General features: G+C 42.7%; 1 protein-coding gene across 1 annotated transcript in view; it reads left to right on the forward strand.

Moving 5' to 3' along the window:
• Positions 1–20,861, forward strand: part of STAC2 (SH3 and cysteine rich domain 2) — a 65,916-nt gene that overhangs the window by 20,283 nt on the left and 24,772 nt on the right. Inside the window, exon 2 of the mRNA XM_040438206.1 lies at positions 15,882–16,185. Within this exon, the coding sequence (XP_040294140.1) occupies positions 15,882–16,185 (304 nt within the window). The remainder of the gene's footprint in view (positions 1–15,881; positions 16,186–20,861) is intronic.

Below are 20,861 nucleotides of genomic sequence, written 5' to 3' on the forward strand. Positions count from 1 at the left end.
GGGACTGGTAGCAGTAGATTTTTCCTCCGAATTGTTGATTTGTGTTGACAAATCCTGTCACGTGCTTTTTGAGTAGTTTCTCCTACGTAAGCCATTCCGCAAGGGCATTTTATGAGGTAGATGACAAAGTCTGTGTCGCAGGTGAAAAAGCCATTTATATTAAACGTTTTGCCAGTTTGGGGGTGTGTAAATTGGGAACCTTTCTGTACGTTAGAACACTGGGAACATGTGAGGCATGGGAATGTACCTTTCCTTTGGGTCTGTAAAAAGATCTGTCTAGGTAAACGTGTCTCGGAGCCCAGGTCCGCCCTTACCAAGTTGTCTCGTAGATTGCGGGGACGACGATTGCATGAAAGTACTGGGTTGTGAAATTCCTCTATTTTAGGATATGCCTTCTTGAGAATTGGCCAGTGGTTGCGGATGATATGTAAAACTTTATTGGTGCTAGGATGAAAGGTGTGGACAAATGGGATTCTTTTGTTATTATCCTTAGGAAAGGCCATCAAAGTTTGACTGGAGGTGATCCAAGCACTGGGAACCCCTCTGAGAAGCAAAATGTCAGTGCTAGGCTATCAATGTTTTAAGCCAGAAAAGCCCTTTAACACATAGATATTAAAATACGGGGTGAAATGTGGAGATGGATATGGAGCGTGGTATATTTGTCCATATTCACCCTTTACTGTGTATATTGAATCTTAGGACGTTCATATTGTATCATTATCCTGTCCATAGGGTTTTTCATCCCTATTTTCTGCCATTGGCCAGATACATATACAGTACACTATAAGGGGTGATCACCCCCTTGTCATTGATCACCCCCCTATAAGGCTCCATTCAGATGTCCGTATGTGTTTTGCGGATCCGATCCATGTATCCGTGGATCCGTAAAAAACATACGGACATCTGAATGGAGCCTTACAGGGTGGTGATCAATGACAGGGGGGTGATCAATGACAGGGGGGTGATCAGGGAGTCTATATGGGGTGATCACCCCCCTGTCATTGATCACCCCCCTATAAGGCTCCATTCAGATGTCCGTATGTGTTTTGCGGATCCGATCCATGTATCCGTGGATCCGTAAAAAACATACGGACGTCTGAATGGAGCCTTACAGGGGGGTGATCAATGACAGGGGGGTGATCAGGGAGTCTATATGGGGTGATCACCCCCCTGTAAGGCTCCATTCAGACGTCCGTATGTGTTTTGCGGATCCGATCCATGTATCCGTGGATCCGTAAAAATCATACGGACGTCTGAATGGAGCCTTACAGGGGGGTGATCAATGACAAGGGGGTGATCAATGACAGGGGGGTGATCAGGGAGTCTATATGGGGTGATCAGGGGTGATCAGGGGTTAATAAGGGGTTAATAAGTGACGGGGGGGTGTAGTGTAGTGGTGTTTGGTGCTAAATATTACTGAGCTGCCTGTGTCCTCTGGTGGTCGATCCAAACAAAAGGGACCACCAGAGGACCAGGTAGCAGGTATATTAGAGGCTGTTATCAAAACAGCGTCTAATATACCTGTTAGGGGTTAAAAAAATTGCATCTCCAGCCTGCCAGCGAACGATCGCCGCTGGCAGGTTGGAGATCCACTCGCTTTCCTTCCGATCCTGTGAAAGCGCGCGCCCGTGTGCGCGCTTTCACAGGAAATCTCGCGTCTCGCGAGATGACGCATATATGCGTGACTGTGCGCAGGGCTGCTGCCTCCGGAACGCGATCCTGCGTTAGGCAGTCCGGAGGCGGTTAAAGGGCTTCTGTCACCCCCCTAAACTCATTTTTTTTTTTTTGTGTACTTAGAATCCCTATCCTGCGATATATCTATACATTATGTTATTAATCATTTTCGTTCAGTAGATATGTCAAAAAACATACTTTTATAATATGTTAATTACCTGTCTACCAGCAAGTAGGGCGTCTACTTGCTGGTAGCAGCCGCAAAAAAACGCCACCTCGTCCTGTTGATTGACAGGGCCAGCCGCGATCTCCTCCTCCGACTGGCCCTGTCAGCATTTCAAAAATCACGCGCCTGTGTTGATTCGGCGCAGGCACTCTGAGAGAAGGAGGCTCGCCTCCTCAGCACTCCCTCAGTGCGCCTGCGCCGATGAGGGAGTGCTGAGGAGGTGAGCCTCCTTCTGACAGAGCGCCTGCGCCGAATCAACACAGGCGCGCGATTTTTGAAATGCTGACAGGGCCAGTCGGAGGAGGAGATCGCGGCTGGCCCTGTCAATCAACAGGACGAGGGGGCGGTTTTTTGCGGCTGCTACCAGCAAGTAGACGCCCTACTTGCTGGTAGACAGGTAATTAGCATATTATAAAAGTATGTTTTTTGACATATCGACTGAACGAAAATGATTAATAACATAATGTATAGATACATTTGTGTTCAAAATTATTCAACCCCCAATGCTGTAAAGGGTTTTAGGGAATTTAGTGTACATTTGTAATTGTGTTCAGAATGAAATCTTACAAGGACTTTTTAAAGAACCAAATGCAACTAAAATTACATCAATTGTTTTTGTAATACAGTACTAAATGTTTTTTTTGTGATTTCTTCATTGACACAATTATTCAACCCCTTAAAGACTACCACTCTTAAGAACAGAGGTTCATTCAAGTGTTTTCGATCAGGTATTGAAAACACCTGTGGATGTCAAGGAGCAGCAATCAAGCATAATAAGCACCAATTAGGCAGATTTAATGAATGAAATCTTACAAGGACTTTTTAAAGAACCAAATGCAACTAAAATTACATCAATTGTTTTTGTAATACAGTACTAAATGTTTTTTTTGTGATTTCTTCATTGACACAATTATTCAACCCCTTAAAGACTACCACTCTTAAGAACAGAGGTTCATTCAAGTGTTTTCGATCAGGTATTGAAAACACCTGTGGATGTCAAGGAGCAGCAATCAAGCATAATAAGCACCAATTAGGCAGATTTAATGAATGAAATCTTACAAGGACTTTTTAAAAGAACCAAATGCAACTAAAATGACATCAATTGTTTTTGTAATACAGTACTAAATGGTTTTTTTGTGATTTCTTCATTGACACAATTATTCAACCCCTTAAAGACTACCACTCTTAAGAACAGAGGTTCATTCAAGTGTTTTCGATCAGGTATTGAAAACACCTGTGGATGTCAAGGAGCAGAAATCAAGCATAATAAGCACCAATTAGGCAGATTTAAAAGGACTGTGATACTCAGCTCCTTCTAGACATTTACTAGTGTGTTTACAAACATGGTGAAGTCAAGAGAATGGTCCAGGAAGACAAGAGAAGAGGTGATTTCTCTTCACAGGAAGGGCAATGGCTATAAGAAGATTGCAAATCTGTTAAACATACCAAGAGACACCATAGGAAGCATCATTCGCAAATTCAAGGCAAAGGGCACTGTTGAAACGCTACCTGGTCGTGGCAGAAAGAAGATGCTGACTTCGACTGCTGTGTGCTACCTGAAGTGCAAAGTGGAGAAAAGTCCCCGTGTGACTGCTGAGGAACTGAAAAAGATTTGTCAGATGTGGGTACTGAAGTTTCAGCTCAGACAATAAGGCGCACACTGCGTAATGAAGGCCTCCATGCCAGAACTCCCAGGCGCACCCCCTTGCTGTCTCCAAAGAATAAAAAGAGTCGACTGCAGTATGCCAAAAGTCATGTGGACAAACCACAAAAGTTTTGGGATAGTGTTCTGTGGACTGATGAAACAAAATTAGAACTGTTTGGGCCCATGGATCAACGCTATGTTTGGAGGAGGAAGAACAAGGCCTATGAAGAAAAGAACACCTTGCCTACTGTGAAGCATGGTGGGAGGTCAATCATGCTTTGGGGCTGTTTTGCTTCTACAGGTACAGGGAAGCTTCAGCGTGTGCAAGGTACCATGAATTCTCTTCAGTACCAGGAGATATTGGATGAAAATGTGATGCAGTCCGTCACAAACCTGAGGCTTGGGAGACGTTGGACCTTTCAACAGGACAATGATCCCAAGCATACCTCCAAGTCCACTAGAGCATGGTTGCAGATTAAAGGCTGGAACATTTTGAAGTGGCCATCGCAGTCACCAGACTTAAATCCGATTTGAGAACCTCTGGTGGGACTTAAAGAAAGCAGTTGCAGCGCGCAAGCCTAAGAATGTGACTGAACTGGAGGCTTTTGCCCATGAAGAATGGGCGAAGATACCCGTAGATCGCTGCAAGACACTTGTGTCAAGCTATGCTTCACGTTTAAAAGCTGTTATAACTGGAAAAGGATGTTGTACTAAGTACTAAGATTGAATGTCACTTGGGGGTTGAATAAAACTGATAATGATGTGAGCACAGAAAATACATTTGTGGTTATTTCATTATAAATGTTATGTTATATTTGTCTGACTAAAAGTGCCTCTTTGATTTAATTGTAAACAAGATGACTGAAATGATCAAAATCAATGTCAAACTGGCCAAAACACTCAATTTCAGTGGGGGATTAATAATTTTGAACACAACTGTATATCGCAGGATAGGGATTATAAGTACACAAAAAAAAAATGAGTTTAGTGGGGTGACAGAAGCTCTTTAATGGCAAAATTCACAACAGGTGTTTGATCCATGAATCGTCCAATACATTTCTTGGTTTCATTTGAATTGGTATTTAAACAGTCCTCCTCATCATGAGACCAAGATGACATCTAACAATTGATCAACAGTACCTCGCCATTGCAAGGCTTCAAGCAGCATGTTCTCAGACGGAAGTGGCCACTGAGCTTAGTGGGTCAGAGTGTCATCAGCAGGTTGCAACAGAGATACAGAGACTGGAAGAGTCACAGAAAGGCATAGAAGTGGACGTCCTTTGGCCACATCCCACACTGATGATCGATTCATTGTAAACAATGCCCTGCGGAACCGGATGATGAATGCCACACAACTCCAGGCACATTTAACCCTAGGATACCGGAGGTTTTTTCATTTTTTAATTTTCATTTTTCTTCCCTATTTTATTTTTTGTGGGACAAGTTGTACTTTCTAATGCCACCATTTAATATGGCATACAATGTAGAGGGAAGCAGAAAGAAAAATCTAAATGGGGTGGAATTGGAAATAAAACACAATTCCTCTACTATTTTACGGGCTTTGTTCCCACGGAGTTCTGTTTGTGGCAAAGCTGACCCATGCCCTTCATTCTCTGGGTCAGTACAATTCCAACAATACCACATCTGTATAGGTTTTTATGTCTAAATAGTGTAAAAATTTATGTAAACTTTGAAAAAAAAAATTTTTACATCACCATGTTCTAACCCCCATAACTTTTTTATACTTATATCTACTGAGCTGTGTGGGGGCTATTTTTTTGCAGAACAAACTGTAGTTTTTATTGATACCATTTTGGAGTGTGTGTGACTTTTTGATCACTTTTTTTGGGATAAGAGAAGCGATGAAAAATGGCAAATTGGCCATTTTGACCCCTTTTTCCGTTACACCATTCACCGTATTGGAAAAATATTTTTATATTTTAATAGTACGGGTGTTTTCGGACACGGTGATACCCATGATGTTTATATCTTTTGTTATTTATTTATTTTTATTCTATGGAAAGGGGGGTGCTTGAAACTTTTATATTTTTATGCCTTTTTTTTTACTTTTTTAATGATTTTGAAGCTCGTATTTGAACCTACAAAATAAATTTTTTCTTTTAATTCTGAACAATCATGGAATTATTAGAGCCATTATTTGTACAGAATTGCTAATTTCTTATGTTGGCCTGCCACTTGCTGGCCAAAATAAAAATTGCAGCTTCAATGTCCATGGTCTCTTCTGAGATACCCAGCGCATTGAAATCAATTACCGGCATCCTCATTGGCCACAGAGAATGTCGGTAAGAAGCACGGAAGCGCAAGCTTCTGGGGTTTTTCACCCTTTAGATGCAGTGATCTCACTTGATCTAGGCATCTAAAGGCTTTAATGACCGCGATCGGCATTATTTCCAGTCTAGGTCATTAGCCGATGGTCTCTGCTGTTTTAAACAGTGGAGACTCGCTGGCCATGATGCCCGCTGCACGTGCGAGCAGGCGCCATTTTTGCACTTTGCTCCAGCGCCGTACATGTACAGCGCCTGTAGCGAAGGGATTAAGGGAGGTGAGAGGCACCCAAGTGTCACATCAGACCATTTGAAACCGTTTACATCAGCGTGGTCTGCATCCTAGACAACCTGCAAGGGTACCTGACCACATCACCAGGCACAGGTGTCATCATCTTGCATCAGCCAGGGAGCATCTAAGCTGGACGAGGGACTAGTGGGCCTCAGTGCTGTTCACTGATAATAGTCGATTCATGCTGAGCAGAAATGATGGCATTTAACCATCTTGGAGACATCAAGGAGAGTGCTATGCATCAGTCACTGTTGTCACCAGATGAGCCTTTGGTGGTGGTGTTACAGTGTGGGCAGGTGTGTCTAGTCAATAAAGAACTGCCCTACACTTTGTGAATGGTACAGTGACATGCCCATACTACTTGAATAACCTCATTAACAAGTCATTGTGCCTCTGCATGAACAACACAATGCACCAGCTCATTAAGGAACAGCTGCTGGAGACTGGGGTACCTCAAATGGGGTGGCCTGCACTTTCTCCAGACCTGAATCCCATTGAAAACCTATGGGATCAGCTGAGTCGACATGTAGAGACTCGTAACTCTGTACCCCAGAACCACAATGACCTATGGGCCGCTCTTCAAGAAGAGTGGAATGCCATGCCTCAGCAGACAATAAGTTGACTTGTGAGCAGCATGAGATGTCGTTGTCAAGCTGTAATGGATGCTCAAGGCCACATGACAAGTTATTGAGACACTGACATTTTTTGTGGGGGTATACCCACCACTGTTGTTGGCTTTTGTTTCAATAAATAGTTTGAGTTGAGGAAATCACCATTGCTGCTTCTACTTAAATGCCTTACTTTCATGATATAATATCACTGCAGAGTGAACTTTTTAAGTTTTTCATAAATTTCACCTGAAAGCCAAATATCCCTAACTTTTTGTGAGTAGTGGTACGTACTAAATACAGATTAAAATAAAGACCTAAGAGACTGCAAACATATTGCAGCAATACAGATGGTAGAACATACTGTATGTATATGAAATACAGACAAACAAATATGGCTGTGTCTATTGAACAGGTGCATTGACTAGTATTAGTGCTATATCGTGGGTGTCGTGGGTACGGTCACAAAAGAAGATTTTGTAATTAAATGCAATATTACATTGCACAAAAATGGAGTGTTGTTGGCTGAACTTTGAATGGGTTGTCCTAGTAAAACAAGCGCTTTCCATATGGCCAATTAGGGATGTCATAGATGGGGGGTCTCCAACATTAGTTGCACCTCTTCATGAGCCACAATGGAGAAGAGTCATGGAGAAGAGTCAGCAGCTACTCTGATGGTTCATTTGAATGGTCACTATGTAATACTATTGCAGGGGAAATTAATGGTTGACCACTCTGTGATAACAGTTGATGGCCAATGGTTTACAAAGCTGGACCAATGCCAATAAGCTGCTCTGGCCCCAGAATGTAAATCATGCCAAAAAAAGCTATTGGCATGATTTTTAACCACAGCATAGATACCATTCGGTACAGTTAGAACCACAGGCTCATGAATGTAAAACATGAGTAAACAGTTGTCAATGTCCTTTCCCATCACAACAGAGAGAATGGCGCTGCACCGCAATGCAGTTCAGGATCTTGAAAATGACCTTAGTGGTGATTTTAAAGAACAAAATCCACAAAATATCCCTTTGGTTACATTTATACATGAATACGGTCGTGGTTTGAGGAACTTTCTAGAATCTTTTAGTATCTTTATATACAGGGAGTGCAGAATTATTAGGCAAGTTGTATTTTTGAGGATTAATTTTATTATTGAACAACAACCATGTTCTCAATGAACCCAAAAAACTTATTAATATCAAAGCTGAATATTTTTGGAAGTAGTTTTTAGTTTGTTTTTAGTTTTAGCTATTTTAGGGGGATATCTGTGTGTGCAGGTGACTATTACTGTGCATAATTATGAGGCAACTTAACAAAAAACAAATATATACCCATTTCAATTATTTATTTTTACCAGTGAAACCAATATAACATCTCAACATTCACAAATATACATTTCTGACATTCAAAAACAAAACAAAAACAAACCAGTGACCAATATAGCCACCTTTCTTTGCAAGGACACTCAAAAGCCTGCCATCCATGGATTCTGTCAGTGTTTTGATCTGTTCACCATCAACATTGCGTGCAGCAGCAACCACAGCCTCCCAGACACTGTTCAGAGAGGTGTACTGTTTTCCCTCCTTGTAAATCTCACATTTGATGATGGACCACAGGTTCTCAATGGGGTTCAGATCAGGTGAACAAGGAGGCCATGTCATTAGATTTTCTTCTTTTGTACCCTTTCTTGCCAGCCACGCTGTGGAGTACTTGGACGCGTGTGATGGAGCATTGTCCTGCATGAAAATCATGTTTTTCTTGAAGGATGCAGACTTCTTCCTGTACCACTGCTTGAAGAAGGTGTCTTCCAGAAACTGGCAGTAGGACTGGGAGTTGAGCTTGACTCCATCCTCAACCCGAAAAGGCCCCACAAGCTCATCTTTGATGATACCAGCCCAAACCAGTACTCCACCTCCACCTTGCTGGCGTCTGAGTCGGACTGGAGCTCTCTGCCCTTTACCAATCCAGCCACGGGCCCATCCATCTGGCCCATCAAGACTCACTCTCATTTCATCAGTCCATAAAACCTTAGAAAAATCAGTCTTGAGATATTCCTTGGCCCAGTCTTGACGTTTCAGCTTGTGTGTCTTGTTCAGTGGTGGTCGTCTTTCAGCCTTTCTTACCTTGGCCATGTCTCTGAGTATTGCACACCTTGTGCTTTTGGGCACTCCAGTGATGTTGCAGCTCTGAAATATGGCCAAACTGGTGGCAAGTGGCATCTTGGCAGCTGCACGCTTGACTTTTCTCAGTTCATGGGCAGTTATTTTGCGCCTTGGTTTTTCCACACGCTTCTTGCGACCCTGTTGACTATTTTGAATGAAACGCTTGATTGTTCGATGATCACGCTTCAGAAGCTTTGCCATTTTAAGAGTGCTGCATCCCTCTGCAAGATATCTCACTATTTTTGACTTTTCTGAGCCTGTCAAGTCTTTCTTTTGACCCATTTTGCCAAAGGAAAGGAAGTTGCCTAATAATTATGCACACCTAATATAGGGTGTTGATGTCATTAGACCACACCCCTTCTCATTACAGAGATGCACATTACCTAATATGCTTAATTGGTAGTAGGCTTTCGAGCCTATACAGCTTGGAGTAAGACAACATGCATAAAGAGGATGATGTGGTCAAAATACTCATTTGCCTAATAATTCTGCACGCAGTGTATATATATTTTTACCATGAGTACTATTAAGGAAGTTTCTGATATCTGCAGATAGAAATGGGTTCACTGTGAGTCATGGCACACTCAAAGGTCAAACTAATTATTGCTGTGGTGTGGTCAATTGTTCCACATAGGTAGATCACCCACTTCAGAATGTTTACACTGAAGACTTCTTTTGCAAACTTCTGGCATTTAATATAGGTCTGTGACATTGCAGCGCCAGTGTTTGGGGTGCCCCAACGCTACACCGGGTCCCCCAGGTATTGTTGAGGCATCACCATAGGTTGCTTCTCTCTGGGAGGGAAGGGACAGGCATTCCCCCCCCCCCCCCCCTTCCAATAGGAAATAAGTCCAGAAAATCAGATTTTGTAGTAAACCAGTGTGCTTCTTTTCTGCAGGAACTTAAGTGCAAAATACTACAGGCAAGGCACTGAGCTGGCTTCATCCGTATTCATCTGCTAGCTCTCTCTCTAAGAGGACTGATATCCCAGTCAAGGGGCTGCTGGCCTAGGGTCTGTGGCTCAGTCATCCAGCTGGCTCCCCGGTCAAAAGGCTAGTGGTCCAGGGTCTGTGGCTCAGTATTCCCATCTCAGCTTCTTCTTCTGGTCACTCGTGCAGTCTGGGAGAGTATCTTCTACTAAACATTGGTCCCTTTCTGCAGACTGGCAGAGGCCCTCCTATTAAACACTGGTCCCTATCTGCAAACTGGCAGAGTCTCTCCTAATAAGAACTGGTCCCTATATTCAGACAACTAGGGGCTCGTACTGCTCTCCTTATATGCAATTTCTAACTGAACTAGAATCTTCTAGTGGGAGGGGTGGAGTGGAGATGCACAGCATAAACATAAACAATGTTGCAATTTTAGTCTGTCATAGACTTTGCAAATATCCAAAACTTTGCATAGGTAGAAAGTCCCAAAGTCTCTCAGTAAAAGCTTCCTGCGTATTAACCCTTTCCACATTGTAGTGCAGCTATAGTAAAATATTAGTGAAAATGAACAGGATATATTACAATAAACATATAAAATGCAGTTCAACAATATTAAACCGTGCAAGTGTAAACAAAAGCATACATCTTAGTTAAAGTTAACCCTTCCAAATGCACTAAATTAGTGAGTTGATAGCTTTGCGTAGTAGCAATGGGACAAATGTTCACAAACGTCCATAGTTCATAGTACCCTTGCTCCAGGGCAGTACAACATTATTTAATTATTTTGATTAGAGGATTTTTTTGCCATCTTCTATTCTACACATGCCAGTACCAAAAGACCCCAAGGTCTGTTTATTTGGTATTGTAGATGACGAATTGTGGCAACACCATACTAGAATTTTCTTACAGGAAAGTTTATTTTTAGCTAGAAAAATTATAGCACTACATTGGATAAATGAATGCCTTTAATCTCTTAGAGCATGGATACGACTGATAAAGTCCCTCATCTCTTTTCCAGGTGTTTAATATTGATAGCCTATCCTCAGAATAGGTCATCGATACTTAATTGGTGAGGGTCTGAAACTGGCACTCCCACCAATCAGATGTTTGAACAGGCCCCTGTTCTCCGGTAAGGACCGTGGCTCTTCATAGGCCAATGACGTCACGTTCATTAGTTACATGCCTTAGTCATAGCTCAGTTCCATTCAAGTGAATGAGGCTGAGTTGCAATGCCAATCACAGCCGCTATCCAATGGACAGCACTGTGCTTGGTGAGCTGCTAGGAGGCTCCAGTGCGCACTGGAGTACTGAAGCCTCTTCAAACAGCTGATCATCAGGGGTGCTGATATTTGATATTGATGACTTATCCTCAGGATTGGTCATCAGTATTAAGCAGCCTGAAAATCTGTTTACTCTGTAACCAATATTCAATCTGACATTGACTCTTGGTTCTTTGAATCAATCCTTTGCCTGTCAAGTGAGGAGTAATGTTAGTAAGGGTATTTTCCCTTTTTTCTATGATCTTATGTTAATTTATATGTTAACAACTAGCTGCTGGTTTAATCTGGAATATGTAGGCCAGGGTTTCTCAACTCTGGTCCTCGGGACCCACCTACCAGTCATGTTTTCAGGATTTCCTTAGTATTGAGCAGGTAATATAATTAGTGTCCATCCATCAGGATTTACCACAGGTGTTCATTCTGGGGGATATTCTCAAATCCTGACCGGTAGGTGGGTCCCGAGGACCGGAATTGAGAAACCCTGATGTAGGCCTACTACTGTACTTGTTGATTCTCAATGACACTCTGGACTGAAATACCATTCATTATCTACATGCCTCACCTGTATATATATTATGCACCAGCTGTCTATAAAAAAAAACTATACAGTAGGAATAAGCATTAGACAAACCTGAGCACATATCAGAGCCCACTATGCTTGGGAGGTCAATGGTGTGGGTTAAAGTGTCAAACCAAGGTCAGGTTAAACAGGGAACTCATTGTGACTACCATATAAATATTTTTTCTTCTTCTGGGAGTCTTTAGGCAGACCCCCACCTCTCATGGCCAGATCAGTGGATCGAAGCATACTTACCTGCTCCCCTCCGCTGTGTCTCAGCTCCTTTGCTTCCCCTCTGCCTCTGCAGTGCTCGGGTCCCTGACAATCCTGCCCACAATGGTGACCTGCACCTTCTGTGTCACATGACCAGTTGACCATTTACTGATGTGGCCAGTCATTGGTTGCAGTGGGTTCAGACCAAATATTGAAAGTGGAAGATCCCAGTACAGCAGCAGCAAGATGGTCACAAAGAAGCCAGGATCCAATGATGGGCAGCAGATGACTATGCTTCCCTTGCGAGTTCAGACCACAGAGGGGGGGAGGGGGGTTGATGTCTGCCAAAATACCCCCAGAAGATGAATCGCCCCTTTAAGCACCCAGGCATACCCAGGAAATATCATGACAATTAATAATAACTCATTCACTCATTTTTTAACAGCACTTTTCTAAGTGTACTGAAAAACAAGTAAAGTCTGCTCCACCTGAATATCTCTAAAGGTTCATGTAGACAAGCGATATTTATATCCGTGTGCTGTCCCAGTACAGAACAGACAGACCACAGACTGAACGCTGGCCCATCATAGTCAATAGACCAACTCACATGCCAGATTTTCCGCATCCACCATTGGTCCATGCCGAGAAATTCACAGGATGCTATATTATGTTTTTCACTCAATACTTGCCCATTCAAGTCAATGGAATAAAACCGGACCGCACCTGGACGACACCTTGTGTGGTCCATTTTGAAAAATGTCCACTTTTAGCATTGGGAACATGCACCAGTTTAACATCACTCGTCCGAATGTGCACACACTTATTATTTTGTTCTTGCACTGGGGGACATTTACATCACGACACTGGAAACTGCAGGAAGGTTTAAACTGTTATTGGCAATCGACCAGTCAGAAAGTGAAGGAGACATTTAATGCGTCAAGGCAAAGAAAAGGTTAAATCATTTGCAGAAGAAACTGCTTATGAATGGCGTCACATCACCTGTGATAAATGACCGCCTGTGTTTAAAAACCTGCGTGTTTGCTGACAACGCAGCAGCCAGAGGGGGAGGGGTGGTCCTCAGGAGCTTGGTTGAATTTTGAAGCTGTGGAATTTTATCTGTAAGGATGTACATAGCTGAAAAAACATGGCTGTGAAGAGAGAAGCTGGCAGCATTCCAGGTGCTAAATAGGAGGGTGGTACTGGCAAGAGTGGTGTAGACATCCGGTGGATACTTAGCTTCCATCGGACACCATCACCCAGGTGGGCATGCTGGGTGATGGTTGTAGTTAAACAAGGGCCTGCGGTTTCTTAAGCCTTAAATTAACAATTCCTCTGCTGGACAGCTGCAAACAATATAAACCAGCCTGTGGCGGTGGGGGAGAGGTCTTAAAATACTTTGGAAAATGCCTTTTGGTCGTGAGGGATGACTTACCTCAGCACCTGCGCAATATTGAGTCAGAGCTGAGCAATGCTCTGCAGGGTTATGTCACAGTAATTGCAAGTTGTACATGAAGACCACTGCAAACATACTAATTAGCACACTGACACGTAATTACACAGGCAGAGCCCACGCTCTGTCATACCCGCAGCCCCCCACAGAGATGGAAGGTAATAAGGCGCTCAGAAAGGGAAACGTATGCACTTGTTCATACTTTTGACATCACAGGCAAATTAATATTTATTCACAGATTTTAATATTTATTCACATACTGTATATTGCAGATTTTGCTGTGGATTTGACCCAGATTGTAATGTAAAATCTAAAGGTTGTAGTAAAGCATACGACAATTCCACTTTGCGTGAATGCACCCGATTAGTCACCTTCTGTACAATCTGCTGTAAAATGACCTTGGAAAGTCCAAGCCCACGGCTAAACAGTACAATGCCTGAAAATTCTTTAAGGGGCTATTCAGAATTAGATAAAAGCGCCACTCTTGCTCATGGGTTGGATCTGATATTGCAGCTTATCCCCATTTAAGTGAACACTGCAATACCATATACTGCCCATAGACAAGAGTGGTGCTGTTTCTGGAGAAAAAAAACACTCTTTTATCTAATCCTGGACAACCCTTAATTCATGGGCAGACTGGCCATAGACTCTACTAGGAAATTCCCCGGTGGGCCAATGTCCAGGGAGCCGACCAGACCCTCCTCATTGCTGCCAGCCAGGTACAGAAAGATCTTATGCTCAGGACAATGATACAGTTTCATACTGTGGCGAGGGTGACAGTATTTTGTGCTGCACTGTGGTATTTAGTTCTGCTGGACAGTAGTTTGTGCTGCACTGTGGCGTTTGGTTCTGCGGGGGCAGTATTTTGTTCTGCACTACAGTATTGTTGGCCCTGCCCATTTCTGTTCTGCTTTTTTGTCAATTTGGACCCGCCTACAACATGGGGCCACTTTTAGATATTTTTCTAGGGCTCCTTTAAGTTCCCTATCCTTCTGCCTAAATTCCTTGAAGGGCAAGAAGCAGGATTTGTGGCTATTATGGGGCCTAAAGAGATACCCATCTCATGTTGGACCCAAGATAGTCACCTTGAGGTTTTGAGCCTCCCATTAGTTCTGTAACAGTAGTAGAGAAGGAAGAAAGGAACTGTCCTGTGCATGTCACTTACCTTCATTACTGTAAACTGTGGTGGTATGAAACAGCAAACGAATGGGAAGCATTGTGATTTTGTTAAAGGACCTCCATCCTTTAGGTACATCCCTGAATGGAAGCCATAGTTGGCCTCCCACTATTCTGCATCCAACTGACTTTTATGTGTGTCACTGTATTTTCCACTATATATTTTTTATTTTATTTTTTACAACAACCACTCTGTAACCACTAACCATCCCTGTGTGTGCAGAGTAGCATGCTCAGCCTTCCATCCTGAGATAAATGACCACTCAGCCCGAGGACACACTTGGCATACACTCAGTATCTGCAGATCCAAAACCATTGAAGGTGGGGGTGGCGAATCGTCTTGATAAGGGGATGTTCTTTTTAACAATGACTTCTGCTTATGAAATGGAAGAGCTGCAACACAGACAGGCACACAGGCCCCCGATATCAGCAGACATGTCAAATCCATTAAGCTTCTTAATGAGACAGTACTTGAGCCTCTAATTCTGTCTACTTTCTTGTCTCACTGCTTTTGCAGAAAGTTATTTACGTACTTAAAATATCCAAATGAAACTCACCCGTGGGATAGTAGAGGGTCTACGTTTTGACTAGACCCCTCCCTATACATGGCATGCCATTGAAAATGCAACAAAGCTGCCCCTAAACATACAATTCTACTTTGAGCTTTCTAAGCATACAACTACTCCAATTTTATAATCTACTTAGATACTATAAAATATAACATAGTAAAATATGGCACCAGTTGACATCATTGCACACATGTGTATAGACATGTAGCTATAGAGCATGTAAAGGCAGCAGTCGAACATGGGCTTCTAAGGCCCCTCTGGAACATAAGAAGACACCACTATTATGAATGGCACCTGGTGGGTAGAGGGCCTTGTTACAGATTGGTTCCCAGAAGCTTCAGCAGAAGCATATGCACCTTACTCTAATCTATGTATATAATGTACAGAAATAGTTGCCCTTCTCACTGTTTGTCTTCCCCTATGAGCTCATGACCTTTCATCCATCCACATGTTGAGTCCTACACTCTGCTGTCATCTACAACTACATAATTTAATTCTGCAATGTGTCCTATTTTCTTTTTTCTTCCTTTGTCCATTCTCTTCTCTTGTAGTCTGACGTGCAGTGTTGCTGTCATTGCTATGCTCTTGGCACTGGTCATGATCCCCTTACCCACTCTGTACCCTGTCATCAATCCGCAGGGCCTGTCACATTTCATCTGAACAGTAGCTTGTCCTGAGTGCTCTATGACCCCCCTGAGAGGCAAAAGAGCCAATGTCACATTGTCTCACAACACCAGATTTGAGCATTCAAGAAGGAAATTTAATTTGCTTTTTGCTAATGATGTTCCATTTTATCTCTTCCCTCCTCAGCTCCAGAGATTTCGCCGTTCAATCTCCTTAAAGACTATCCTTCGAAGTAAGAGTGTTGAGAACTTCTTTCAGAAGCCAAACAGTGAAATGAAGATACCTTCAGATGTTCTTCTCAGTCCACCGGTGCCCCCACCGCCTCCTTCACCTCCACCTGTCCCAACTGAGCCCCCGCCACAAGCTGACCAGTCCCCTCACCAACATCACAAGCCCTTATCCCTTTTGCAGCCAGTCCGTACACACAGCTTCAATGACCACGTCTTCAAGAAGCAGTGTCCCTGTCACATGTGCCACCAGATCATTGTTGGTGAGTTATTTACTTCTTCATATCTATTTGTCACCACATGTTGCTGTAAGGATCAATGAAACCTCAAATCTGCTCCCATTTCAGAACAGGTAGCTTGTGGTTTCACCAACATACATTATTATCCACATTGCCAGAGAGAGGGAACATATTCTCATCAGCGAAAACTGTTCCAAGTGATTGTAATATGGTCCTAGGCCTAGGATTAGTCAAACTTTTATAGCCTTCCACATGGACAACAGATTGTCGAAACCCGACAAAATCATGAACATCAGTAATAGATGTTTGCAACAAAAGACACAACTATTCCGACCATTGTGACGATAAAAACAACTCATACTTGAGAAATATTTACTTCAAGAATCACGGTCTCGTTGATTGCACAACACTTCACCACCACTTGTCTTCACAGAAGATATTTCAGGCTTCTTGGAAAGGAATGTGAGCTAGAAACAAAAAAATGAATGCTGTTGATGAATGATGAAGCGTCCCAGAGCCAAATTCCAGTGTACTAGACTTTCCTGAATTTAATTTTGACTGATCTTCCAATCAGAAAAACTTGATCATCCTTCTGCTTTACACTTATGCAAATTAGTTGATACCAGCCAAGCCAGGAGATCATTTGCATATTTTTCTAAAAGTCTTCATATACCGCTGTCTTTTCAATAAGAAACAGTACCCCCCCCCCCACCAAGCTTTAGACTTTTTGAAGTTAGCCTTCATACATGGTGTTTAAAGTTGTATTACCATCTTAGAACATTGATGGAATATACTAGGATATGCCATTAGTGTCAGATATCAGATAGGGATCCCCACCCATCTCTAGAATGGGAGCCCAGAAGTGAAGGAGCGCGCAGCACGCATGCACTGCTATGGAACTTCCAAAAATAGCCAAGCAAGTGCACTTGGCTGTTTTTGGAAGTCCCATAGAAGTGAATGGAGAGCAAGGCATGCAGACAGGCACCATCACCTCTCCATTCACCATTATGGGACAGCCAGAAATAGCTGAGCCAGTTGTCGGCTATTTCTGGAACTCCCAGAGTGGTGCATGGAGGGTGGCCGCACATGCCTGGCTGTTCTCCCTTTACTTCAGGGTCCTATTGTGGAGATTGTGGCATCCACACCTATCTGACATTGATGGTGTATCCTAGCAATATGCCATCAATGTCCCAGATGGGAATAGCCCTTTATGGTGCCCAGCAATACACAATGGGGTAAATATATTAAGATTTATTTAAGGTTTATTTTTCACCAGAATATTGTGCCTGCACCATTTTTAGTTTGTGCCATATTTATGTTTGGATTGTTAAATAAGTCCATATCTGTGATGTTGTTTAAGAAAGCAGTGAATGGAAGATGTCACACAATGCACCACAAAAATCCCTATTTGCGTCACAACGCTCCATAGGGCTTTTATACAATGAGAATGTTACACCATTTTTTAGACTAACTTGGAGCTGGTATAGTTTTTGTCCAAAATATGTGCCAAAAACTGTGGAAAAATAGGACTACACCAAAAATTTGTGTCAAAAGTTGTCTAAGGAAAAACCTTATAACTAGCATGTCATAAATGAAATAAAATTGTGGCTCATACACTTCATATATTGGGCACAGCAAGCATGTGCTGCACATTCTGGCACAAATTAAGACACTTTCCAGCCACGCCACAGTGACATTTATATATGCAACGCTTCGGCAACAGGGGTACAACTTGCGAGTTGATGGTGTACCGAGGAATAATAACAGTTAGTTCTTTACTCACAGTTTTGATGCTCCCTGGGCCGGGCTGAAGTTAAGGGGAGAACAGCACCAAATTCTCCGGGGCACACTCTTCTACAGGGGACACCGGCCAGGTGGTGATTGAAGTGCCCTTGATAGTGATTGGATTTCTGGGTGCTTGTGCGGCTGGGCCCCTGAATTAGGTAGTATCGTGACGCCAGCACCTTGGTGGTGCAAAATGATGAGTGGTTGCATTATAGAGATGGAAGAATGAGACAGGGTTCAAATCCAACTCAGAATTTTACTGTATGCAGGGTCTTGACAGCAATTTACATCCAGATATAAACAGTCTCTCATGTATATGGAGCTTAAATACTGTAAATCCCTTATAACAGGCTTTATGCGTAGTCCTGTATCAGGCTCAAGTCTTGCTAGAGTATGAAAGGTATCTTCTCACTGGTACTTAGGTCTTTGCCTTGTTCTAATCTCAGTAACGGTGGTTTAGGTCCTTATCTTCTACACCCAAGTGCTACAACAGATGGCCTGTCTGTCTTTTAAGTAACGGTGAGGCTGCCAAAAGCTAATAAACCTTCACCTTGGTACAAAGGCGCCTAAAGCCTAGTATAATGGCTATTGTCCTTCTTGTTACATAGAAATGATAAAGTCAGCTGGCACTCCAGAAACATAGAAACATAGAATGTGTCGGCAGATAAGAACCATTTAGCCCATCTAGTCTGCCCAATATACTGAGTACTATGGATAGCCCCTGGCCCTATCTTATATGAAGGATGGCCTTATGCCTATCCCATGCATGCTTAAACTCCTTCACTGTATTTGCAGTTATCTCTTCTACAGGAAGGCTATTCCATGCATCCACTACTCTCTCAGTAAAGTAATACTTCCTGATATTACTTTTAAACCTTTGCCCCTCTAATTTAAAACTATGTCCTCTTGTAGCAGTTTTTCTTCTTTTAAATATTCTCTCCTCTTTTACCTTGTTGATTCCCTTTATGTATTTAAAAATTTCTATCATATCCCCTCTGTCTCGTCTTTTTTCCAAGCTATACATGTTAAGGTCCTTTAATCTTTCCTGGTAAGTTTTATCCTGCAATCCATCTACTAGTTTAGTAGCTCTTCTCTGAACTCTCTCCAAAGTATCAATATCCTTCTGTAGATATGGTCTCCAGTACTGCGCACAATACTCCAAATGAGGTCTCACTAGTGCTCTGTAGAGTGGCATGAGCACCTCCCTCTTTCTACTGGTAATACCTCTCCCTATACACCCAAGCATTCTGCTAGCATTTCCTGCTGCTCTATGACATTGTCTGCCTACCTTTAAGTCTTCTGAAATAATGACCCCTAAATCCTTTTCCTCAGATACTGAGGTTAGGACTGTATCACTGATTTTATATTCTGCTCTTGGGTTTTTATGCCCCAGGTGCATTATCTTGCACTTATCAACATTAAATTTTTAGTTGCCAGCTTTTTGACCATTCCTGTAGTTTTCCTAAGTCCTTTTCCATTTGGTAGACGGTAGAAGAAGGTCCCACCTTTGCCTGTTTCTTGGCTTGACAACTGAGACAAAGAATTGGCATCTGTGGGCCGTGGAGCCCAAGAGAGAGCTGAGAGGATAGAGTCCTCTCCATCCCCTGCTCCTTACTCCAGCTCCTTCCACTCCAACTATCCCCACCAACAACTAACTAGGCCTGCACTGCGGTATATATAGACTATGGTGCTATCCCCATCTAGTGGTGGAATATGTGTAGTGCACATGACAGCCTGTTAATAGGGATTTTACTGCTAAGTCACAGAAATATGCAATTAACATTAAGATGACAAACTTTGCAGTGCCCCCATACACGAGTGGGACGCTGCATAAATCTCTCCCAATATATACAACAGAAACCAGTTTTTGGAGTTCAAAAGCAATGCCCCAGGAACACAGGTGGTCTGTCTAAAGTTAATACCCCTTTCCATTTGGCCCAATTTCCGTACTGACTCTAATGGAGATGGAAAGGATCAGTCAAAGTCAGACATCTCCAACACATTTTAGCTGGGCACAAAACAATAGAATCAGACCCGTCAGATTACATTTTTCCAAGTAAATGAACAACCCCTCTACCGGGGATACATATGCAATTAGGAATGGATCATGCTGAAAACAGTGGGATCAGCCTACAATGTTCTACTGCTACTACTATCCCTATGCGATGCTGAAGTACATCAATATAACTATGTTAGAACTATATGACCCTCAGAGATAATGACAATTAAAGGTGTATTTGCATTGTAGGCACTTATCGCGATAATGGGGGTTCCCTGAGCCCTCTTCCTGTCTACTGGTCAGCCTGACTACCCCAGTTCCACAAGTAGGTGGAGGTCCCAGATGTGGACATGCTATAAATGCCTTTGATGGGAATACTTATTTAAGAAAATGAAAATTTTTGGAGGTCACAATACCCATTACAATATATGATGCAGATATTCTTCTGACATCAGATACAGTGTTAAACATGATCAAGAACTGTACAAGCTGTGAACCAATGGTTCACTGCTTAAGGGGTTAAATTGTGCTCTATGGAATGATTGTATCACAAAGGCTGAATACAGGAAATGAGAGTTACTACCTTGGCCTCTTAGAGATAGTTGCTGGGTGTGGGCTGGTCCAGCCCCCTTGGATCAGGAGCTGGAGCTAGGCAGTGTTCAGCCAGCATCCAAAGTGAGAGGAGCTACAGTGAGCAGCTGGTGGTAGAGAGAGAAGCAGGGAACCCAGAGAGCTGTATCAGTCATTTAGCAACCGAAAACCCTTGGCCTACTTGGGAAGTTTGTTTGGATTCATTGAGAAAGAGACTCAGAGAGGAATTTGTGGTACAGCCTAGACAACACTATACAACTTTAGGAAAACTTTGCATGTTATCTGGAGAGACGAAGCTCACTCTGCAACTGCCTCTGTGTCTCAT

Source organism: Bufo bufo, chromosome 6, assembly GCF_905171765.1.
Source record: "Bufo bufo chromosome 6, aBufBuf1.1, whole genome shotgun sequence".
NCBI classification, from domain to species: Eukaryota; Metazoa; Chordata; class Amphibia; order Anura; family Bufonidae; genus Bufo; species Bufo bufo.